General features: G+C 41.6%; 1 protein-coding gene across 12 annotated transcripts in view; it reads left to right on the plus strand.

The window, feature by feature from the left end:
* CAMK2B (calcium/calmodulin dependent protein kinase II beta) overlaps positions 1-26,047 on the plus strand; it is a 3,372,251-nt gene that overhangs the window by 1,596,711 nt on the left and 1,749,493 nt on the right. For all 12 annotated transcript variants that reach the window (XM_044084245.1, XM_044084244.1, XM_044084249.1 and 9 more), the window contains exon 10: positions 14,625-14,747. In XM_044084245.1, the coding sequence (XP_043940180.1) occupies positions 14,625-14,747 (123 nt within the window). The remainder of the gene's footprint in view (positions 1-14,624; positions 14,748-26,047) is intronic.

A 26,047-nucleotide genomic window follows, 5' to 3' on the forward strand; every position in this document is an offset into this window, starting at 1 on the left:
TGTGTCAGAGATTGCATGATTTGGACCTGGCCATTTTATATTTGTATTGCTGAGTCCATTATGTTCTTGTTTGGCTGAGTTAACCTGATCTTATACTTTCTGCTACATTTTGTTGGGTAGTTGAGTAGTCGCTGAAATAGGAGATACGCAAACGCATAGCTTACATTGTTTGTAGCAGTTGTTATTATTAGTAATATCATGATTATTTGGGGGGGATGGGCACAAATGGAGATTGTTTTTATATATATTTCTTGTCTACTGTGCCATGTTACTTCATTAGTGCATCTGTCAGAGAAGTGTAAGGGGTCACCTAAAAAATGAGCAGCATTGTAACTAAGTTTCAGAAGTACTGCATGTATGAGAGAAATGAAGATGACACCAGTTGTGCTGACAGCAGAATAGTTTAAGGAAATGTGCTGAAGAGTTGTGGTATTCTTGGATTAATTAAGTTTAATACAAAGAAAATAGAAAAAGAGTATGAAAGCAGAGTCTAGCAGAGGGTTTGTTGATGCTAGAAACTCTTGAAGTGATAAAAAAAGAGGAGTGGTTACTGGGGAATTGTTGAGTTGTGAAGATCTAGCTTAGATACAAATAAAGTGGCTATAATAGGGGTAGGGGAGACTGTGACAAGAATAAATAAAAGTTAATCACAGAGTAAAAGAAGAGATTCAGAAGTTGGTGTAAAATATAGAGGAGAGAGAGAATGAAATCCTAAAGAAAATACATATTATTTGCAAAAATTTAAGTCCATAAATATGTAATATAGAACTTATTATAAATTAACACTTTCCCAAAGTGTTTGTACTTCAGCTTAGTCGATACTTCATTTGAACGTAGCTGTAGTATAAACAAAGAAGTAATAAAAACTCTCTTTCCAGACTCACTTGATGAGGTGATCACATAGTTTTAAAATGTTGGTATATAGATGTCCTTCATACTCGACAACATGTCTCCATGCCCTTGTGCCATCAGTCTGTTACATAGCTCCTTACCATAACTACCAAACTTTATTAAAACCCTTTCTTCCCTGCTCAATATCCAAAAGAAAATAGACCCCCTAATCCTCTCCTAAATATACTTACATTTCCCCCTCGGTCCTTCTTCCCCTGCTCCCAGTACCTAACAATACCATTGCTCCACCCTTCTTCCCATTTACTAGACCCCATACCCTTAATCACCTTTTTCACCCACTCCTTAACCCATGTTCTGCTGTTCCAACTCACATCTCTTTCCATACCTATAACATTATTATTATTATTATTATTATTCCCATTGACTGCATATTTTAATTTTGTTCTGTCATCTGTTCTTGAGACAGATTCATCTTTCCAAATTCAACCAAACAACATGGTCACTTATCTTCTACTGCCTTCCTTTTTATCTCCTATCAGATGTGTTTGTACCTCCCTTCATACTCATTGCATTTGAATGCTATACCACCACAGATGTAAATTATATTCCTCTTCTTTCCCATATCTTCAGAAGGCTGTAGTTTCCCATCACCCTTCCTCCTTTATTCTCGTTGGCATCCATTATAAGTGGTGCACTAACCTTAGCTGCACCAGTTCTGCCAATTACAGCATCAACATGACACACCATTTCTTCCTACAGTGAATATTTTAACTCCATTGATCAATCTTTTAAGTCATCTGTTTCTTATTCTGTTTTATTCCCTTACTCTCCTAGTTCCTTAATATAATCCCAGTCCTATCATTCCGAACCAGTACATACTCCCTCTTAAACAGTAATACTCCCCAATTCCTCCACTTATCTGCCTGCTAACTTCCCCACTACACTAAGAATAGCACTGTACATTATCCAGTGCACTGAAATCCAAAGTTCACCTTTACCTGTTAAAAATAAAATCACCTTCCTCATCACTTTTTACAAATCTTTGACCTGCAGAAATCTCCTGGATGCCCAATCATGCATTGTCCATTCCAAATTACAGGTAATTTTCCTTTCATTCTTCTTCTTTCGGCTTTTCCCAGTTAGGGGTCACCTCAGAGGATCACCTGTCCGCTCATGATTGGCAGTGGAGTTTTACTGAGTCGAATTGCCAGCCCGGCTCCCAACCTTCCTCAGAAGGCACACACATGCACGCACTCATGCCTAGGGCCAATTTAGAGTGTTCAATCCACCTACAGCATGTCTTTAGGATGTGTGAGGAAACCAGAGCACCCGGAGGAAACCCAGGTGACCACAGAGAGGACATGCAGACACCACACAGAAGGCACCCCAGCCGAGGACCTCTTGCTGTGAGGCGACAACACTAACCGCTGCACCACCACTGCCTATTCAATATTTCTTGCTAGTCTGATCATATTGTGTATTGCTGACTCAACCTCATCCTATGTGTTGCTACAAAAAGTAGTAATTAATCTTGCAGTGCTAAATACAACATACATAACAAGGAAGTAGAAGAATGATATGGGTGTAGATTTTTGGGGTGAAAGAGAAAATTATAAAAGTGGAAGCACATGTGTACCCTACAAGTGGGGGAAAAATAAAAGCAAGGAAACTGTAGAGGTTTATTTAAATTCTGACTTACTATTTGAACTAAGAATAATTCTGTCTGACTTCCAAGATGGCTGCTGATTGAGAAACAGCTTAATTTCAACTATCCCAGTGTGAAAACAGAAACTCAGGAGAGAGAGCCAGTAAATTTGTATTTTTTGTGTAAATTTCAGTACCTGACTAGTATGTGCATTTCCGCTTCTCCAGCTACTCATCCCCACCCTATTCATTTTTCTTAATATCCCAGTCCTTATCTCCTTCCTTCTTATCTAACTTTATATGCTTATTTCTTAAGCAGTGTGTATATATCAAAGTAAAGCACATAATATGCCACAGTAAATATATAAAATAAAACTGGCAGATCAATGCAAGGGTATTCCAAATAGTTGCATTTTTAATATGGTATACAAAAAAAACTTGGGTAATGCTAATGAAGAAAACAAAAAAAAAATCAGATTTATACATTAAATAAAGTTGTAGTAGCCACAAAAAAAGGAAAAAACAAAACAAATAGCAGGTCCATCAAATCTGAAAACTCCACATCAATTCCTAAAAAAAACTGCAAAATCCCCAAAAAAATCCAATAAACCACAGCAACATATGCAGGGGTGTAATGGTCCATACTTTCAAAATCAGAATTACCTACGCACAGTCCCAAATTGATCACTGTTAGGCTGGAACTATATGCCTTTGACACTACCTGACCAATGGCTCCAGTGCCACAAAGTCTCAAAGACAGTCTGCTGTATGGATCAGTGGTCGCAAAAAATTAAGCACAATGCAAAAATTCCCTTCTTTCATTTGTCAGTTGCACAGAACAGATCCCCGCCAAACTTCTGCTATTCTACTGAGCAAAGATCAGACGCAGATAAAGTACAGTCCTACAATCCTGTCTGTAGTTACAATAGCATAGTTGTACTTTTAAAATAAATACTGCAAACACATAAAAATAAAATGATCCTAAAAAAGAACAATATCAGAAAAATAACCAAACAGCAGTGGAAATTTCCACGATTCAGCATGGTTCTTGTGTCACTAGAAAATAATTGAAGAAAATAACAGCAGTGAAACGAGAGAGAATGAAGAGAAATTGCAGGAAACTGTCTTGCAATGTCTCAGAACCCCTAGGCTAACTACTAAATGTACACACATGATGACGAGAAAACTGCAGGAGGAAAGAACATGAAATAGAAGCTACAGGAATCATTACATCTTATTGATTTTAGTTCACTAAAAAATAGCAGTAACATAAGCTGTAAAGAGAAGACAATGGTGGCACTCCAAGAAACACTTGTTTTTAATATTCTTCAATAAAAACTGGTATTTAACATTGTCAAGCTTCCACAGCAGGAGTAAATAACATAAAAGTCTGCCATATTTTTATAACTGAATGTGTAAACCATAATGCTCATGTAAATATCTTATATATAGTATGTTAGCAATTGTTCTGAAGCTTTTCTTCCTGGGCCTCGGCTGAAAATGGACAGCTCTGTCTAGTCGGACCTCCTCGGTAAACAAATGTAAAATAAAAAAGGAGGAGTAGAAACTCCAAAAATCAATGTCCCTGAAACACAATAATGGAAATAAAAAGGCCATACACAACACAAAATAAAGTACAGTGTTATCAAGCTAGCTAGTACCAAAATGCCAAAAATAAGTTGATGATAGAAAAAAATAACAGCATTATAGTGCCAAAACAAAACAAAAAGTATCTCACCAGGAAAAAAATATCACTTAATCACAAATCCCAGTCTTCTCTCTTGGATTCAGAAAGAATCACTTGTTCTCAAACTGTTACTGCCACAACATGCAGTTTATGTGGTCACATGTAATGCGATTCAAAGACATGTTTAGGTGCATTATCAGCTAAGTTGCACACCTCTGAACTGCATGCAATTACTGCCAGTGCTAAACAGCATATTTTAGAGGTAATTACCACTGATGGCCCATGCATTGTTGGCACAGAAACCCTCCTTACACACTCCCCTACACACACACACATTAAATCAACATGACACCCCGCTGTGTGAACACACACCCATCCATTCATCCACACACGCACATTCAATCAACTTGACACCCCCTTACTTGAACACACTCACTCCCACCTATTCATACACACACACACACACACACACACACACACACACACACACACACACACACACACACACACCAGTCCTGTACTTAACGGTCCTACTGAATGACTCAGGCAGACGCACACAGACCCTGTTATCAAAGACCAGTCCTATCTCTGCAGACATACACACACAAACACACACACTCCAACACACATACACTCATGCACCCACACCTCTACATCTCTACTAATCTTGCCTACCTGTACCTGCAATGTGGTCTCTTGGAGTGCAGCATTTTGGCAGGGTTATTTTATGCAACTGAGTGAGTTTCTGAATCATTCAGCTGTGTAACTCCATTCTCACACCCATTTCCAGGAGGGAGAGCACAGTGCTAATCATCATTAGCCATGCCAGTGGAATACTATCATTAGCATTTAGCACACCTGTAGGAAAACTGCCTACCGTGGTGATTCTACTGACCATGTAAAATCACTCCAGTGAGCCTGTCTTTGAATCAGGAAAGGTGTCTGTGAATGGTAAGCCACTCATGTTAGGGCTAACCACTCAGAGTAGCCCTTTCTGAATCCCATCCACTGTCTCTCCTTTCCCAGTCTCATCTGCCAGATGCTGCCATTCTCTGTGCTTCTCAACCTTTGAGACACATTAATAACAGACCCATACTATCCAAATTCTGCCATGTCTCCTCCCCATCTTTAACTTTACTTTTTTCTTCCTCTTTTGTCTCATCAGATAAATCTGTCACTTGCATTTTGCATTTCCTTCAGCTTTCCATCCTCTGGACTAACTGGGACTTGTATTATCTCAGTATATCACCAGTACCAAGATAATTACTTGAACCACTTCAGTCTTTCCCCTCAAGGAACTTATTTTCCATGTCTATTTATTCAGCATCCCCTTCAACTCTTCTTCTAATTCTGTCCAGTTAGATTTCCATATGTTTTCTCTTGAAGGTTCTTATCTTATACGAAAGTGTCTCTCTCTCTCTCTTCCCAAAGATCTTGACAGGGTGGTGAGCCTTCCTTCTCCTTTCCCTGTCCTAATCACTACCAGCTTGCAAAGGATGGCTCCGCCCCAAACCTCCTAAAACATCTCCAGTAACCCAGAAACAACTCATTCACATCCTACAATAAAGTCATGGGAATCCTCAACAAATATATAATTTGTTTAAATTTGTTTACCAGGGTAGTGCACTGATCACAACTGATTAATGTCAGGCAAAGACGGAGTAAAAAAACTTCACAGTTAATACAAAAAACAATATCATTGCAAATAAGGACAGACAGAACAACATGTTTAATAGATTATAAACAGCACAATATATTTGAAAATACTGTAACAGAGAAAAAACTTTATAACATGCACCTTTAGTAAACTGTCAAAATGCATAATATTTTAACACAGTTGTGCCTCTCTGCCCTGCATATTTGCCTTAGGTGTCTAGACAGCCAACATGAGTACATTCAACCCCCCCCCCCATTAACTATGGCCAAGACTGTGTGCAGGGCTTGTATCCCCTGCCACAGTTTACCCCTCAGATAATATGCTACAGCATTTTAAACATACAATGCCAACCAGCAGAATTAAATGCTTTCCAAGTACATATCAGAATAATTCTTGCCTTTTGTTTATCTTCTGTTTTGGCAAACATGGCAAAATTCAACAGAAGTCTCCTGTGGTCCATAGAAAATCAAAATTTTATGAAACCCACCTGATTACTCAGTTATTTCAGCAAACGTCAGCTTTCTCACATACAGCTTGGCATCCATATTACAAAGGAATATTGGATAGAAAATTTCCAGGTTATCACTATGGCTCCCTTCATAGAGTCTAGCACCTCTCCTAAAAACATTAACTCATCCATCAGCCTAGCCAGTTCCACACATTTTTCAAGACCTACTGTCATGTATAGTTAAGAAAAAAATCAAGCCCTCCTGTCTATCCCCCATCTCCATACACTTAATAACAGCTAAAACCTTCTCCACTCCTTTCTGCCTATACAGTGTCTTAGTGTCCTCCTCATGCATTTGACTTCCACCCTAATTCACAAATACACCCATCATTAAACTTGATTCTTTATGCAGTTTCTTATAAAACTCTTGAATATTTTTTTAAAACCATTATTACTTAAAACAGACACACATATTAGTAAAAAAGAAAACAAACCATATTAACATTTGTCGTTCATGACCTATATTGCATATATTTTCTTTCTTAACAGTTACTCACTACAGTATTAAGTAAATTACTTGATTCCTGCCTTCCCTTAAACCTTATTCCTCTACTTGAACATTATTCTGCATGTGTTGTTCCCACAAAGTCAATTTATTTCTATTTAATTTGCTTCTTAATTTTCTAAGGATCTCTCCTCTAGTTCTTTTATCTTCTTTGCAGTATTCAGTGCTTCATTTAGTTTATATTTTGATTTCCATTTTCTAGTAATTGATTTTTTACAGCAAATAGCATTAAACTTAGTAAGGCCTTACTATGTGTAAATAATTCAGATCCTGTATCTCAGCTCAAAAAATGACTCCCTGAGTTGCAGCCATTTTCCCCCAGCATTTCTGACAGAATACTCTGCATGGAATTTTTAAAATCTGCCAACTCATTTCTCTCCCAAAAACATGTTCCCAGTTATTGCTTTCATTTCCATCACACCTCTAGCAGTTGCTGGCTACCTGAGGAAGAATTCTCTGAAGTCTGCTTGGAGTGTAAAAATACCTATGCAAGTACTTTCAAGCAAAAATACTAAACCTCCTGGACTTTGTTGCTTATTTGGGAGCCATACATATGTCCTTTCCTTGCTCCTTTGCAAGTTAAATTTCTAGGATCTGTTCCAAATCTTTTCTTACCTTCTCTGATTCTAATAGTTATTGTGCAGTATTTTATATATGCCCTACTAATTATCCCCTTTTTAACAGCAGCTTCTGTCCTAGACTCAACTACAGCCTCTAACAGAGCTGGTCTTTCACTTACCCCTCCCCATCCCTTTTTCTTTGCCTATACTCTAATATCATTTATTGTTAGGGAAGGCAGTTTCTGGCCTGCAGTCCAAACTTCTGTCTGACCCTATCCCACTCTATTACCTTTACCTCTCTAGTTATTTGCTCCCAATACTTTGGTTTCTTCGCCGCTTTTCCGCATTAAATTCCAGTCACGTCTTGCCTATTTTCTGTCCCATGTTGGCTTAGTTCTTTGAATATTTTCTGAAATTTTATGAATACAATATTCTGAGTTGTCATTGTTACTCTTCTTAAGGATCTGCATACAAGATCCTACCTTCTTCATATTTCTCAACCCTCCCCTCCCCATCATCATGATCATCCATTTCCACTTTGATTTATGGGGTCTGTGCGTTTAACCATCAAATAACATTTGCAATGAAGGACTGAATATCGAACCCTATCCATCGTACATTCATTCAGCAAATGTTCATTTCAGCGAATGGGAAAGTAACTAGTTGGCCAACACTCTGTCTGCCCTTTTCCCTACTGTAGTGCGGTCTCGGAGTTGATATATACATATTTATAGTTGGGGAGGCAAAACCCCCACTTGGGTAGATTTGAAATACTGAGTTGTGTGAGACGGGGAAGTGTTGGCTAACTAGTTACTTTCCCTGGTGAAAAAAATGAACGTTCGATGGATAGGGTTTGATGTTTAGCCGTTCAATGCAAGTGTTATTCGATGGTTAAACAGAGACCCAGTTTATCTTTATGAGCCTTAACTGTGTATCTCTAAAGCATCCATTCAAAGCAAGCATTCCTTAACTCATAATACACTCTTCTTCCCTGCTCTTTCTTTATCCCCATTAAACTTGCCTTCCTTTGATAGACTTTTACTTTTATGCCAGGAATTTCACTTTTATCTACTACCTTCAGTTTACCTACTGTGTGACCTCCCTCCTTCCCAGTTCTGCTTCCAGATGTGTTTCCTCTTGGGCTTTTAACTCTGCTTCCTTAACTTTTCTAGACCATTCATTCTATGTCCTTCTACCTCTTTATACCACAGCCTTTTCAATTTAACCTGTCTGTCCTTAAGATCATCTTGATAATTTCTTCTAACCTTCCCCTTATATTCTATGATCCTACCACACCAAACAGCTTTAACCCAAACCCAGTCCTTTCCATTCACATCTCCCAGCTCTTCTGTTCTCCCAGACTACTTGCTGTCCTTCCAACATGGCTATGTTTTTACTGCATATGCTACTTGTCTTGATTTAATTTTTCTCCTGTGGTTCCTGTCCCTCTTCAGCTACTATTCCATAACCACTACTACATGGTAAGATAAGCTCTTCTCCAGTATCTCTGTCCTTTCCACCTCTCCCTGTTTGTGTTTCCATCCAAACCCTGTGGAATCTACTCCCTTGCTGAGAATTCTCTCTTGAAAATGTAAGTAATCTACACTGGCCTCACGTTTCTCACCAGATATTCAACAAGTCTGAATCCTCCATACCTACCCATGACATCTGTGCAGTAACAGAAACCTGGTTCAGGACTCCCGAGAGCACCCCAGCACTACCAGGTTATACCTCATACCATGCTTTTCGGCCCCAAAACTTGGACCGAACCACAAAAGGAGGGGGAGTATCGATATTCATCAAAGATGCCCACACCTCTAGGTTGGTGGCAAAGCACGAAGTATCAGAGACTATCCATGTGCAACTAACAGTGGGTAAAACTGCCTTCCAGTTTATAGCCTGCTACAGACCACCCTCCCAAACCCAGGAACCCCACTCGGCCTTCCTGAGAACACTGGAAAATATGAAGGTCTCTCCAAACACCATTATATTGGGCGACTTCAACTACCCAAACATAGATTGGGAGCATTACTCTAGCTCCAACACCCTTGCCCAAAGGTTCCTAGAATTCATAAACTCAAATGCTATGGAACAACTTGTTACCACTCCCACAAGAGGGGAAAACATACTGGACCTGATCATCACCAACATGGGGACTCTATGCTCCAGACCAGAAGTGTATCCCTCACTGGTAAGATCAGACCATAAACTGATCTCACTGGATATTCACGACCCCACCCCCTGCCCAGAAAACCACAGTGAAAAACTTCTCTAAAGCAAATTTCACACTCCTCAAAACCAAGGTGGAATCCTTCAAAGCCCCCGGGCCTGTGGAAAATACGGCCCAGACTGCAGAATCCTTTATAAATGCATTCTATGAACACCTTCAGGAATGCATGGATCATACAATCCCAAATAAAACCAAGACCCAATCCTCCAAAGGCAGACGACCTGTCTGGTGGACCCCAGCCATAAACAAACTATACAATAGAAGGAGGAAGCTACTACATGATAGAGCAAAATCCCAAAAAGGGAAGGCATCTCTGATCAGTATTAGCAAAAAACTAAGGGCACTCATAAAATCGTCAAAGGCCAGCTTCGAGAGAAAAATTGCACAGGACACTAAAGATAATCACAAGGCCTTCTTTAGTTATGTTAGGAACCTGGGTGGGAATTCCCAGATATGCTCAGAATTAGTCCAAAATGACAAAAAATACACTGATCCCACAGACATTGCCAACATCCTAGCTGACAGGTTCAGCGCAAACTTCTCCCCCCCTCCCCACCAAAAGGGCAAATATCTATCCCAGCAGAGTGCTGCCCCCCCCCCGACATCTCAGATGCTCAGTTGGGAGCCGCCCTCTCCAAAGCAAAAAACACAGCATCAATGGGACCAGACTGTGTCCCAGGCTGCGTCCTACATGAACTCCAAGAAGAGCTAAACCCAAACATAAAACTACTGTTCAGTCTCAGCCTTACTACAGGATATGTATCTAAAGAGTGGCGTACAGCAACAGTGGTCCCTCTCCACAAAGGTGGTGCCTCAACGGACCCTGGAAACTATCGCCCCATAAGCCTGACTAGCTTGGTCTGCAAAGCTATGGAAAGGATCATCATGGACCTCATAAATAAAGATATTGGGGACCTACAGACACTGGATCCTACCCAGTTTGGCTTTAAGGGCAGATCCTGCCTCTTAAACCTGGTTGACTTCTTTGAAACAGTCACCAAGGCCATTGACGAAGGGAAGGTGGTCCACACAGCCTATCTGGACCTCGCAAAAGCCTTCGATACAATACCCCACTCAGGCATTATAGATAAGCTCACCAGCTTAAATATAAACCCCTATGTCACTAGATGGGTTGCAAACTGGCTCAAGGACAGAACCCACATGGTTAGAATTGCTGGAGCCATGTCAGACTCCAAACCAGTTACAAGTGGCGTCCCACAAGGCTCAGTCCTGGGACCTCTCTTGTTTGGTATATATTTCTCGGAGGTACAGGCCAACACGGAAGGACTGTGGCTGACCAAGTTCGCAGATGACTGCAAACTGGGTGCCATAATCGACTCTCCAGCCGACACAAGCATCCTCCAAAAGGGCCTCATAAACAGACAACTGGTGCCAGAGCCATGGCCTCAAGCTAAACGCCAAAAAGTGTATAGTCATCCCCTTTGGCAAAAACAAAGTGCCCACAAAATACCACATAGGTGGTAATCCATTAAGTACAGAAGAAGTCATTAGGGACCTGGGGACCCAAGTTGATAGCAATCTCTCATTTGACAACCACGTGGCCAAAGTGGTTAGAAAAACATTTTATATAGCCCACCTAATCATGAAGGGATTCACATCTAGATTAGGGGAGGTCATCGTGCCTCTTTACTCATCCCTCATCAGGCCCATAATCGAGTACAATGCCCCTTTTGGGATGTACCTTACCAAACACCTGCAGCAACTGGAAAGACCCCAAAAGTACCTCACCAAGAGGATCAAAGGGCTCAAACAGATGCCATATGCTGCCCGGTTAAAGAAACTCCAGCTCTACTCAGTGGCATACCGCCTGCTCAGAGGTGACCTGTGTCTGACGTATAAGGCCATGTCCAACCCGAATTAAGGGACATGCTGCACCTCAAAAAATCCAAATCCCATCGAGCTACACGCTCGAGACTTGAACCTCAGCACTGAAATAAATAGGACATGCTGGAGGGACAGATTCATAACCCAGAGGCTCCCTTCACTATGGAATAAAATCCCAGTCCAGGTTAGGCAGAGTCCCTCATTGACTCTCTTCAAGAGTAATCTTGATGAGTGGATGGGAGATCATAGGTTTACCCCGGGTATCACTTCTGTGTCACTGTTAGACAGAGGCACAGTATACTAACCTCGAAAAAGGGCATAGCAAAATTAATTTAAAATGGGTGGCGAAAGCCAAACATACTCTGGCTAGGCTTATAAATGCCCTAGGGCAGATAGCCTAGTATGAACCTATGAACTTGTGTGAAACTTGGTGGCGAATACAAGCTGAAGAAAGAGGAATTTATATCAAAGGGTACTAATGTTAAAAGAGAAACAAAACATTAGGAAAATACTTAATTTCTGAAAGTAATTTGAACATTTTATTAGGTTAAGTAGTATGGATTGTGTGTGCAAGGATTAGACAGTGTATTGTTGGGAGTTCATCCCTTTTATTTGTGTGCCTCTTTACAGCTTGGTAGTGGTCTTTGTCTACTTGATTGGCATAAGTTTGTAACTATTCTTACAGTGCCTAGATTTATCTGCTGTTCCTTAGTATATCATTATCATCTGCCATGATAACCTAACCTCGATAATTTTCCTATTTTTTTATGGTGAGCCTCCTGAAGTTCAGTAACTGTTACTGGGTTGCATAAGGCTATACCACTATTCTTGTACTGAGGCCACTATGTAGTAATTCATTGGTCCATGTTATCCCTTACAAACCTCTACAGCTGCCTGCACTGGAGCATAAGAGGATGTCTAGTGTGGCCATAATTTAACTTGGTTTAACTGTGTCAGGCGATGACCTAAATGTAATTTTCTAGATTAACTATTGACTTCTGTACAGAATAAACTTTTCTGGCATCTGCATCACCTTTTTGCTTACAACCAGGGGTTATGTGGCTAGATAGATTGATAGATGAAGGAGGGATTTGGAGGAGTCACATCTGCCTTTCAACCCGTGGTGGCAGCCTGTAAATCACACTGCTGTAGGCTTTCTGGAAGTCTTTTATGATATTTATTGTTTCTAAAGTGATCATTGTTTCTTATGTTCACTTCCTTAGATTTTTTTTTATAAAAAATGTGCAGTCTCCTTACACACAGAAATAGTACTGTTGACAGAAGATGGTTTGCAGTGCAATATCTGATAGTGAAGATAGGTAGTGTCTATGCATCTCATCCACTCTGATGCCTTTTCCTGTCTTTCACCCTTCCCAGTCCTGCAACTTCTGAGGAACTTTCACAGATTCTTTTTCTGCTATCCGTTGGGAAATGGTTTAATGGATTCAGTAATGGCTCTTTGAAGTAATGATTTATCATCTTAGTTCTAAATCTGGTCCCTTTAATCTGCTAACTTTACTATTTCCACCAGTTACGATTACATTCAATGAATTCTACACCCAAGTCTTATTATCTACTGGGCTGACCTGAAGCCTGGGGTTCCATCTGCCGTCCACTGCCTTCCTCATGCCCTTTGTATGAGTGCTGGTTAGCTTGCCTCCAAGGTTCTCACACTACGCAATTAAAGTTTTTATTTATTACACCTTGCATAATTTCCCCGTCTCCTTCCCTGCTGTCCATTGTCTAAATATCTCATTAGGAGGAAGCCCAGCCTTACCCTGCTGCATCTCTTCAATTCTCATGCTTACCTGTTGTAAGCCCTTCAGCCTGCACTGTGGTTGGGGGCAAGAGAGAGCTGGCAGGTGCAGTTCTTTCTCCCCATCCCAAGAGATGAAAGTTATAAATCACGCTATAAATCAGGCATTGATATCCCAGTTCCTCAGCAACCGGAAATTTTGTTCCTCGACCTTTAACTGACTGCAGATCAAACACACATAAGCACTATCCATCTGTGCCATTAGGCCAGTCTAACTTTCACTTTTTCTTTTATTTTGTGGTAAAACTGAATAAGTTGGGTGTTTCTTCGGATCATTTATAATAATGACCTTAGACCAAAATGATAAAACAAAGCTACATGTTCACTTACATTATAAGTAAATGTAGAACTCCATGAAAAGTTCATGTAAGCACATTGTAAAATTCCAGCTATAGATGTTTGTGTAAGATTTGGCGCAGACGATGTCTGGCTTATCATGGAAGACCTATGCTACATTTCTCCTACTGCTGCTGAATTCACTGTTTTCTTCATCTTTGTGACTTTTCTAATCATGCTTAGCTCAATTTGCCTCCATACCTTGTTTTGTCCTGTAAATATGACCCCACTTAACTATTTAGTGAACCATGACAGCTGTTTCCTACTTCCCTCTTTTTTTCTTGATTACGTATTGCTGTTAACTTCTTTTCCTCTTTATTTTTTTTTTCCATAGCATCTCCAGTGACTTTTGACATTTTTTCCTCGTTCTCTTTTTCCAACCTGATGACATCAAAATAACATTACACTGCAACTTCTATTTAAGTTACCTTCTCACCCCGAACAGAGGATCAAGTGGTACTTATAAATGTCCCCTAGAGGGATTTTTCAGAATTTAGCCCCGTTTCCCATTTGTATCTGACTAGAACAGACTAGAGCCAGGATGCTTAGCAATATGTGTCATCTGTTGTATTTCCCTGGAAAACATCCTTGACCCTTTCCTTTACCTCCTGTTGTGTCTGCATGTCCTTAATAATAGAGGGCATATTTAAGCTGCCTGGCAACTAGAAGTCTCCCTTTCTTTATCTGTTTTCTTTTTTTCTTCAACAGGAACTATTTTGTTTATCATATTATTTTATAAGCGGCTGTAGCCTAGAATGGTGTTGATCCATTTCCTGATTCACTGCATCACAACTTTGTATAGTGATAGGGTCCAGTGTGTCTTTTACATCATAGATAGTAGGACTTAGACTTTGTGTTTTTGTTGAAGCGTTTGACTTTAATTAAAATTGATATGTGAGTAGGATCATTATATCTGCTGTTGTAATGCTTACTTTTGTGTCTGCTTTCGCTGAAGAGATGTTAACAGATTTATTTTCTTTTCAGTTTCCATCACCAGAATGGGATACTGTCACTCCAGAGGCCAAAAATCTTATCAATCAGATGCTAACGATCAACCCTGCCAAACGTATCACTGCCCAGGAAGCACTTAAACACCCATGGGTCTGCGTAAGTATCAATTTGGGGAACTCTATATACAAATTGTAGTCCTTGTGAATAGAGAAGCTGTAGTTTTTTCAGAGATGCCTGTATCTTACACATACTTTCATACAAAATGATAGCAGAGTCAGTTTTACAACAGTGCTGATGAATATGGTGGGTTGGAGGGAGCAAGAGACATCATACATTTCATGTCAGAAGACACAGTAAATACCATTTTTTTTGGTGCTTCTGTCCACTTATCCCTCTCATACGCATATTAACCTCTAGTATGTTGACATCAGCTGCTATTTTAGTCACCATATTCAAGAGTTTTAACTGCAATAAGTGAGAGAATAGATTTGCTTCTCACTGCATCATATCGTCATGATTGCAGTCATAAACAATGTGTCTGAGTAACAGCGCTTTGCATTTTTTTGGTGGAGTGGAGTGGCAGCCTCTTGAGGATATTAGCCATCTATGTCCTTGGTGTAAGTAAAGGTTTTCTGATTACTTCTTCTGTCATCCAGCAGTTAGTATCCCAAAACAGATTAATGTATTTGATGCACACAGGTGATAAGCAGTGTGAATGAGATACTTTAGAGCACCAGGGATGTGAATAAGTAGCATAGATGATGCTACCAACACCCACCCCATCTTTTGCAAAAGTAGTGTAATTTGTCCTATTTAACTCTCCTGAACTTGCATAAGTTGTGTATTGTTATTGTTGTTTAAATGCCTGTAACCTTGTCAGGAAACTTAGCTTCTGGTAATCAAATGCCTCTGAATATGCACTGGTTGTATAGGTGACACAGTGTACTTTTTGTTTCTAGTGTGTTTAATGTCACTTTTCACACCAAGTCTCCATGGGTGTTGTAGTTAAAAGGTCACTAAATACAGATGAATCCTAATAAGTTAAAGGCATCAAAATGCCGTTTATTCTATAATTTTAACTTCAGTGGGGAAATGATGAACATTGTGCGAATGCCTTCAGTAACGATCTCTGAGTATGAGTAATGTTTGTGGCCGGTGTTATCAAAGTATCCCATGATCTCAAAAGAGGGAGCATCACAAGTTAAAGAAAAAATGTGCTCAGGGAATTATTAAATGACAGACATAACAAGAATGCTGAATATCAGAAACCCAGAGTAAATGGGAGCACTTTATTTAAGGTGACTAAAACTTTTCGTGCATAGATAAGGGAACAAAAAAGCAAAGAAAAACTGGAAATACTTAATGTGCTGGAAATTGGGTGAACACAGTGGAGTAGTGAAAAGACATAGATCTGATGTTATCTTTTTTATCCTCCACAATGTGTGGGTTATCGGATCAAATGCCAGCACTTCAGAATCTTCGTTAATTGCCCCCTCAGGATTCTCATGACCATTATGCATATTGTTTGGTGATTTCCCATCTGGATACTGACTGCCAGGCCAATCCTTTATTTGGGACCATGGCTTTGACCAACTGTAGGGCAAAGCTAGTCATGAAAGGAATGCTTCCTCCTCTTCTACAGTTACTCCCCAGGCTACTGCTTCACTTTCTCCATCAAAGAAATCAGTGGAGGAAAAAAAAAAAGATGAGAAGAACAGAGACAGGAAAGAGAGAGAGAAAGAAAAGGTAAAAGAGTAAAGAAAAAGAAAGAGATGCCAGGAAACAGCTTGTTGACTATCCCCTTGGTAATGAGCTGGATCAGAAGGCCTCAAAGCACTCAGCTTCTGTTGTGGATCTGGTGTAAGTACTTCTTTGATACAGATCACCACTTTTGCCAGTTCCAAAGTCAGGGCTACTCAGTTTGCCACAGTTTGAGATCCTAAGTCCATTTTGCTGGTGGCATCAGAGTCTGATTGGCTATAGTCCTGCTTTCTGGCCATTGCAATGTATCCGGAGTTTTCTCCAAAGCCCTGTCTCCCTTGAGTCTGGTCTCCTCCTTTCAGGACCCAAGAGGTTGAGAAACCCATTATCCGAGATGGCAAACCATCCTTGATGGCTTCTTCTAGGTCTGCAAAGTCCACTTGGGGTATTAAAGAGTCAGATTTAGACAAGCTGATATCAACCTTTTTGAAAGCCTAGATGGACATGGAGATCATTCCCTCTCTATCATTTCTGAGGGTGGAGACAGCTGCCTGTCCTAGTCATTACTAATTGCGCCTTCTCTTTCAGCATTAGTGACTGTGGATCTGATGCCCACCTTCGTTGTTCCTTTGTCTGTGACTATAGCTTGGATGACATTGGCGCCGACCTCCGCCTTGATGTATTTGACTCTTGTGCCATCAAAGCCTTTTGCATCCTGGAACCATAGGGTGAGGGCTAGGGGCCAGGGTCAAGGTTGTCAGAACCATATTTGCCCCTGAGTGCATTGGCCTTCGACTGCTCAGTGCCAGTCTTAGAGTCAGAACCAGCTAGGTTGGTGGATGGAGTGGGAGTCTGTCCTAGGTTTGCAGACTGAGGAGGGTCCTTTCTCAGTCACCTGACCATGGCTTCTGTGCTGTAGAGAGGGTTTGTCTTATTTGTCTTATCTGGAGTTGAGATGTCACCGACCTAGTAAGTTCAGATCAATTTTTGTTATCTTCCTGGTGCTTTAGCTTCACATGAACCTGTCCAAGGGTATCCCACGTCAAAATGTTTTGAGCAGACCCAAGGATCCCCTGTTGCATCTCTGCCCACCCCCCCCCCCCCAAGCATACAGGAAGAGTCAGATTAAAAGAAAACATTTGGATTTCCTTGAGGAGTCCCTGACTCAAGATTCTGAGCTCAATGAAGAGGAAGGGTCCCCTTAATCCCCCTGTGATGATGCCTCCCTTAACTGTCTCCTTAAATTGATGAGTCATCAATGCGAGATTGGACCACCCTGCAGAGTCTGTCTTTCTCAAGGCCTTTGGTGCAGGCCTATCCACGTCTCGGGTGGTACTCCCAGCAGACACACTCGTCAACCTCGTGTCCATGAGGGCATGGAGGAAGCCTGATGTGGTGGAGTCAATACCATAAAAAGCCTGTTAAAATTTTGGTCCTCCCTAAGGATAGGTCCTTCTGAAACAGTGGTCCTGCAGTTGATGGTATTGTAGTTGCTATAGCAATGAAGAAAGATATCTCTGAAGATAGTACATTAATTAATCCCCTGAACAGAGTCACATGTATTGGACCGATTTTGGGAAGTTCACATATGCTTCAGTTACTTTTGCTCGCAGTTCACTAAACTAAGTGGCATACTTCACTAGGCTTCAGAAAGACTTGATTACTGAAGTTACTAAGTTGGTGGCATCTCAATGTTCAGTCAAGTCTCTTAAAGTCTTGGAGACTCAGTTGTCACCATGTTATTCATATTGAATATTTTCTTGAGTCTCATTTCAGTTACAGGGGAAGGTATGGTGCTCACAGCAGGTTCTGGCATTGCAGTCCACCATCTTGCCTGGATGCACCTTTGTAATTTTGTGGAGTGCTTCAAGACATCCTTTACTTGTGCTGCCTTTGATGAGCCCACACTGTTTTGACCAAAAGTTAAGAACACGCTGACCAGGAGCAAGCAGGATGGCAAGAATGCCGTCTGCTGTGGGAGTTTGCTTTTCAACCCTGCACTGGACTTTCTTCAGAAACTGGATGGGGGTGGCTGTTTATCTGCAAATTGCAACAGTTTTCTCAGGATGCTGTAGATTAAGGTGCCCACTAGGACAGAGATGGTAACTTTAATGGATGCCACCCTGGGGGCAGGGGTGGTCCACAGAATCAGGGCTTTAGATAACCTTTTTCTGACAATCCTTACCAGTGCTCCTGAAATCTTGTCCAACTGCTGCACTCAGAAGGCAGTCAGGGGATGCTTGGCTCTCTATCTCCAAGCTTGGAAGGTCATCATTTCGGATGCTCTAGTGTTGAGAGTGATTTGCAGAGGGCATTCCTTTTCGGTTTACCCCAAGTCTGAGACAAAAGTCTCTTCCAGATGTAACACCCCCACTAAGGAAGTGAAGCAACAGTAGAAATTCAAAACTACTCTGAAAATGAGTCATCCAAGAGATACCACCAGACAAGAGAGGATATGGGGTCTATTCAGAATGTTTTTGGTGCCAAAGAAATCCAAAGATCTTCGGCCCATTTTGTACCTTAGCAAATTAAATGTGTTCAAAACCAACCAGGTTCTTGATTATTGCTGTGCATTCCATTCTGCCTGTATTGAGGAACGATGATTGGATGTGCTTGGTGGACCTCAGAGATGATTACTATCACGATTGCAAGGCATTCCAGTATCCAGTCACTACCTGTTTTGAGCACTACTCTGTGGCATCACCACAGCTCCCCTGGTGTTCAAATGCTTGGCAGTGGTAGCAGCTTGCTTCAGGTTTCAGGTATTACGTGTCTTTCCATACCTGGATGACTGGCTCCTTACGGCAACTTCAGTGGCATCGTTGGTCTGGGTGAGAGACTCCTTGCTCCATCTGTTCCTGTTTCTTGGGAATTACAGTAAGCTTCAGCAAATCCTAAATGGAACCTGTTCAAGCTCTAAAGTTTATTGGTTGCCATCTGGACACCACCCACCACAATTGCCAGTCTTTCTCCCTCAACATTGCTATCCCTACAACTTCAGGCCAGTGTGATTCTGCAACTTCAGAGGCTCCTGTGTCCTTGATTCTTCATCTTCTCATTCTGATGACCACTGTAGTCTCACTTGTTACCCTAGCCAGGTTTTTCACTGGACTCTTTCAGTCCAGTGGTCTGTGACAACTCATCTAATGAATTTTCCTGTTCTTCAAACTGACATTTGTCATTGTCACATCTCATGGTGGCTAATGTCAGATCATGTTTTTGTAGGGTGCCTGTTTGTTCTTTATCATCCCATAACTACAGTAACCACAGATGATTCCCTGGTGGGGTGCATTTATGAAGGGAAGCTGGATGAAGGTACTTGGTGACAGTCAGAGGCCAATCTACACATCACTGTTTTGGAGATGAGCAGTCGTCCTAGCAATGCAGGCTTTTAATGATTGCCTCCCAAACGTGTTCTCTCTACCCAGACTGACAACATAGCAGTGGTTTGATAAAAAAAATAGTGGGGAACCCAATCTTATCTCCCTTTTCAAGTTGCCATGAGAGTGTAGCACCTGGTGATGTCCTCACAACACATTCTGATAGCAGTGTACATTCTGGGGATATCCAGCATTCTAGAGGACAAGGTGAGCAAGAATATTCTGATGCCTCATGAGTGGTCCCTCAATCTGACAGTGGCTGCACAGACTTTCAGTCACTGTGGTCAGCCATGCTGCAGTCTGATTGTGACCCTTTTTTACCAAATCTGACAAAGGCCTTTGATACCATTCCCCACTCAGGAATCATGGAAAAACTCACTAAGCTAGGCATCAACCCCTATATCACTAGGTGGGTTGCAAACTGGCTCACAGGTAGAACCCCCAGTGTGAAAGTAGCAGACTCCAAGTCGACCAGTCACAAGTGGAGTCCCACATTGTTCGATCCTGGGTCCTCTCCTGTTTGGTATCTACTTCTCTGAAGTCCAGGCCAACATGAAGGGCTGACAAAGTTCACAGACAAATGCAATTTGGGAGATGATATTAACTCCCCAAGTGATGCTGACATCCTACACAAAGGCCTCACTGAGACCAGTGACTGGTGTCAGAACCATGGCCTTAAGCTCAATGCCAAAAAATGTGTCATCATTCCCTTTAGAAAAAACCCAGTTCCCATGAATTACCACATCAATGGTAGTCCACTGAACACAGAAGGCGTTATAAAAGATCTGGGAACAGCAACCTCTCTTTTGACTACTACATTGCCACTGTGGTCAGAAAGTCCTGTGTGGCACATTTCATTACTAAGGGTTTTGCATCCAGGAAGAAAGAGGTCATTGTCTCCCTCTATTCTTCCCTCATTAGGCCAGTCATTGAGTACAATGCCCCAGTTGGCATGTACCTCACTAAACACCTACAACAACTGGAGAGGCCGCAAAAGTACCTTGCAAAGAGGATCCTAGGCCTTAAACATTTATCCTATATGGACAGACTAAGAAACCTCCAACTATTCTCTGTCATATCACCTACTTAGAGGCAATCTCTGCTTGACTTACAAAGCCATGTCTGACCCAGCTCTGTTAGAAATGCTACATCTAAAGAAATCCTAATCCCTCCGCACCACATGCTCCAGAGACCTCAGCCTCATTACCACAATCAACAGAACAAGCTAAAGGAACAGGTTCATAACCCAGAAATGGAATAGATGTCCCATACATGTCAAGGAGAGCACCTCATTGGTCCTCTTCAAGAGAAATCTTGATGAGTGGATGGGAAATAGAAAATTCACCCCAGGGATCACTCCAGTGGCTTTACTTGACATAGGCACTGGGAATTAAGGTCAGGTGGCACTATGCCAGGTTAATGCTATGGGCTAGGCTTGTAAAGGCCCCAGGGCCATTAGCATAGTACACACCTGTGAACCTATAAATGCAGCAGCATTTTTGTCCTGATCCCTCCCAAGGATCAGTCACTGAAGAATACTGTACTGCATGCTTGGCCTCTGAGTCTCCTTTACACTTGCCCTCTAACTCCCTTGATAATCAAGTTTTTGCAGAAAGCAGTCTATTACAAAGCAACTGTAATCCTTTTAGCCCCCTTCTGGCCCAAACAAGTCTGGTTCCCCTTCTTGTGGCCTCACCTTTGCACCCTCCTTTTGTTCTGGATCCCATTCCAAACTCATATCCCATCCTTCAGGTTAGCCTCACATGAATCTGAGTTCCCTATGATCACTTGTTTCTTCCATTTCCTATAATTGCCAGAGATCGCAAGCTTTCTTAAAAAGTTGTGCATATTCTCTCTTCTTCCCAGAAGCCTTTCAACATAAAGGATTTTAGTAGTAAGTGGAGGAGATTTACCATTTGGCCCTTTTAAAGGGCTTTGATTCTTTTTCTGCCCTGTTAGATGCAATCTTAATTCCTAGTTGGTCTTTTTCAGTCTGGAGCTAGTTACTCTACCATCAAGGTTCAGGTGTAGCCATTTCACATTTTCATGTGGGTCAAAAACATCTGCCAATACCTTCTCTAAGACTGTCCAAAGCCTTTTTGAAGGGTACCTTTACCTTCCTGCTCAGGCCTCCAGTAAGGGATACAATTCCACCTTCTGACTTGCTTCTTTTTCTTCAAGTTTTGACCATGACCCCTTTTGAACCAGCTGCTACTATGGATTTAAAGTTTCTGTCATAGAAAAAAACTTTTCTTATTTGCAGCGTCTCTACCCAGATGATTTTCTGAACTACAGTCTTTACCTTTTATCCCATCCTGCCTTATTTTTCACAAAAACAGTGTTTTGTTGCAGACTAATCCTTCCTTCTTGTCAAAAGTGGCATTGGAGTCAAGCTTGAGTCAGTCAATTCATTTGCCAGTTTTCTCCCCAAACTTTAGTAATGAGGGTGAATACATGCTTCATTGCCTGGACCCTCTGTCACCATTTGAGATTCTTTTTGGACAAAAGCAAACATATCTGGAAATAAGACCTACATTTTGCGACTTTCTCTAGAGTTAATTTTGGAAACAAGATTCTGAGGTAACTTTGTCCAAATGACATTCTGATTGCATATCCTTTGTTTATACCTTGAAAGGTTTATCCCTACCTGTCCAGCCAAAAGCCCACTCTGCCAAGACAGTATCTACTTCAGCTGCCATCATGCTTGTTCAGATGATATTTGTGCAGAGGCTGCCTGGACTAACACTCATACTTTTGTGTCCCATTATAAGCTAGACAATCAAGTCCAGATCTAGGGCTTCCATTGGCTCTACCATTTTTTAGAATATTCTCTCCTGATTCTATGCAGTCGGACTGGCTGACAACTCGTTTCCTCATGTTGAGGTGAAAAGACAACATTGGATATAAAAGTTATGCGCTTACCATAATGCTAGATCCATATTGTCGTCTTCTGTCTGTCTCACTACTCAACTATCTCTCCCTCTGTCCCTCTTCTTCTAAATTGTCACTGGATCTTGCCGGCTAGTCCAAAGTCTGTTGAGACCCTTTGGTCTAAAACACCTTTTTTTTTTTTAGGGGACTCTGTATATGCAGGTCAAGTATGTCAGGGTAAACTTGATCTGAGGAGATTTAGGCATGCAGGGCATTATGGCAGTGGAGGTGGAGCTGAAGATTCTGAAGTGCCAGCCTCTGATTTGACTGGATCGTATAACCCACAGGATTCGATGGATGGAAGAAGACAGCAGGGATCTAGTGTTATGATAGGTATATACTTTTCAAATATACTAGATGAATGTTATGCAAGAATGTTGCATAAGACAACTAAGAGTAATTTAATGGTGTCAATTATTTTTGACTTTCTGCTCAGTCCTCACAATTCTTGGTGGACTCAGTTTGGGCCCTTCAGCTCAATTTTTTTTTCAGAACCCCATTTTTCAGCAAGAGAAATGGAACCAAGGGACATTCTTTTTGGAGTAACCTGAGGTTACTTTTGCCTTGGGAAGAGTGACCTGTGATAGTTGAAACAGAGGAGATTGATGGATATATCTTAGTGGGTGGGGGGTAGTGGGCATGGTTAGATTCCACATCACCTGACCTCAAGGTATTGAATGATGTAATGTAGAAACTGTAGCTTTAGCTTCATAAATTGAACTTTTACAGGGAAATGAATGCACTTGGACTCCACTAAGGTAATTTAGGAGGTAGGAATGAAGGTTGGTCCAATGTTTAGATAGAGCAGGGCAGTAGGCTTAAAGACTAATTTCTGTGAAGCACAGAGTTAGAGGAGTGCAGTGTTACTAGAAGAAGAGTTACAAGAGGAAATCAGTTTGGAGAAAGACAGCTTAGGAATAGCATAACAGCAAAGACATAGAATATGGGTAATACATATGCAAGAGGCAACACACTGTCACAGAGGAGAATTAGGTGACCACACAGAGAAATTAATAGGTGCAGTTTAGTATGGAAAATGCAGATGAAACAGATTTGTGGAGCTTAATGGAGATATGTGTGTAGAAAATGAGAAAAATGGAGTTGATGTTAATGATTATAGGTTCATAGTAGGCTATCTACCCTAGGGCATTTACAAGCTTAGCCAGAGTGTGTTTGGCTTTCGCCACCCATTTTAAATTAATTTTGCTATGCCCTTTTTCAAGGTTAGTATACTGTACCTCTGTCTAACAGTGACACAGAAGTGATACCGGAGTAAATCTATGATCTCCCATCCACTTATCAAGATTCCTCTTGAAGAGAGTCAATGAGGGACTCTGCCTAACCCAGACTGGGATTTTATTTCAGAGTGAAGGGAGCCTCTGGGTTATGAATCTGTCCCTCCAGCATGTCCTGTTTATTTCAGTGCTGAGGTTCAAGTCTCTCGAGCGCGTAACTCAATGGGATTTGGATTTTCTGAGGTGCAGCATGTCCATTAATTCCGTGTTGGACATGGCTTTATACGTCAGGCACAGACCGTCTCTGAGCAGGTGGTATGCCACTGAGTAGAGCTGGAGTTTCTTTAACCGGGCAGCATATGGCATCTGTTTGAGCCCTTTGATCCTCTTGGTGAGGTACTTTTGGGGTATTTCCAGTTGCTGCAGATGTCTGGTAAGGTACATCCCAAAAGGGGCATTGTACTCAATTATGGGCCTGATGAGGGATGAGTAAAGCAGCACGATGACCTCCCCTGATCTAGATGTGAATCCCTTCATGATTAGGTGGGCTATATAAAATGTTTTTCTAACCACTTTGGCCACATGGTTGTCGAATGAGAGATTGCTATCAACTTGGGTCCCCAGGTGCCTAATTACTTCTTCCGTACTTAATGGATTACCATCTATGTGGTAATTTGCGGGCACTTTGTTTTTGCCGAAGGGGATGACTATACACTTTTTGGCGTTTAGTTTGAGGCCATGGCTCTGGCACCAGTTGTCTGTTTCTATGAGGCCCTTTTGTAGGATGCTTGTGTCAGCTGGAGAGTCGATTATGGCACCCAGTTTGCAGTCATCTTCGAACTTGGTCAGCCACAGTCCTTCCATGTTGGCCTGTACCTCCGAGAAACATATACCAAACGAGAGGTCCCAGGACTGAGCCTTGTGGGACGCCACTTGTAACTGGTTTGGAGTCTGACTTGGCTCCAGCAATTCTAACCATGTGGGTTCTGTCCTTGAGCCAGTTTGCAACCCATCTAGTGACATAGGGGTATATATTTAAGCTGGTGAGCTTATCTATAATGCCCGAGTGGGGTATTGTATCGAAGGCTTTTGCGAGGTCTAGGTAGGCTGTGTGGACCACCTTCCCCTCGTCAATGGCCTTGGTGACTGTTTCAAAGAAATCGACGAGGTTTAAGAGGCAGGATCTGCAATTAACAAAGCCGAACTGGGTAGGATCCAGTGTCTGTAGGTCCCCAATATCTTTATTTATGAGGTCCATGATGATCCTTTCCATAGCTTTGCAAACCAAGCTAGTCAGGCTTATGGGGCGATAGTTTCCAGGATCCATTGAGGCGCCACCTTTGTGGAGACGGACCACTGTTGCTGTACGCCACTCTTTGGGTACATATCCTGTAGTAAGGCTGAGATTGAACAGTAGTTTTATGTTTGGGTTTAGTTCTTCTTGGAGTTCATGTAGGACGCAGCCCGGGACACCATCTGGTCCCATTGATGCTGTGTTTTTTGCTTTGGAGAGGGCGGCTCTTGCCTGAGCATCTGAGATGTCAGGGGGGCAGGACTCTGCTGGGATAGATATTTGCCCTTTTGGTGGGGAAGGGGGGGGGGGAAGTTTGCGCTGAACCTGTCAGCTAGGATGTTGGCAATGTCTGTGGGTTCGGTGTATTTTTTCTCATTTTGGACTAATTCTGAGCATATCTGGGAATTCCCACCCAGGTTCCTAACATAACTAAAGAAACCCTTGTGATTATCCTTAGTGTCCTGTGCAATTTTTCTCTCAAAGCTGGCCTTAGACGACTTTATGAGTGCCCGTAGTTTTTTTGCTAATACTGATCAGAGATGCCTTCCCTTTTTGGGATTTTGATCTATCATGTAGTAGCTTCCTCCTTCTATTGTATAGTTTGTTTATGGCTGGGGTCCACCAGACAGGACGTCTGCCTTTGGAGGATTGGGTCTTGGTTTTGTTTGGGATTGCATGATCCATGCATTCCTGAAGGTGTTCATAGAATGCGTTTATAAAGGATTCTGTGGTCTGGGCCGTATTTTCCACAGGCCCAGGGGCTTTGAAGGATTCCACCTCGTTTTGAGGAGTGTGAAATTTGCTTTAGAGAAGTTTTTCACTGTGGTTTTCTGGGCAGGGGCTGGGGTCGGGATGTAAATATCTAGTGAGATTAGTTTATGGTCTGATCTTACCAGTGAGGGATACACTTCTGGT

The sequence above is a fragment of the Protopterus annectens genome, chromosome 9.part0 (assembly GCF_019279795.1).
Source record: "Protopterus annectens isolate FY-2018-M chromosome 9.part0, PAN1.0, whole genome shotgun sequence".
NCBI classification, from domain to species: domain Eukaryota; kingdom Metazoa; phylum Chordata; order Ceratodontiformes; family Protopteridae; genus Protopterus; species Protopterus annectens.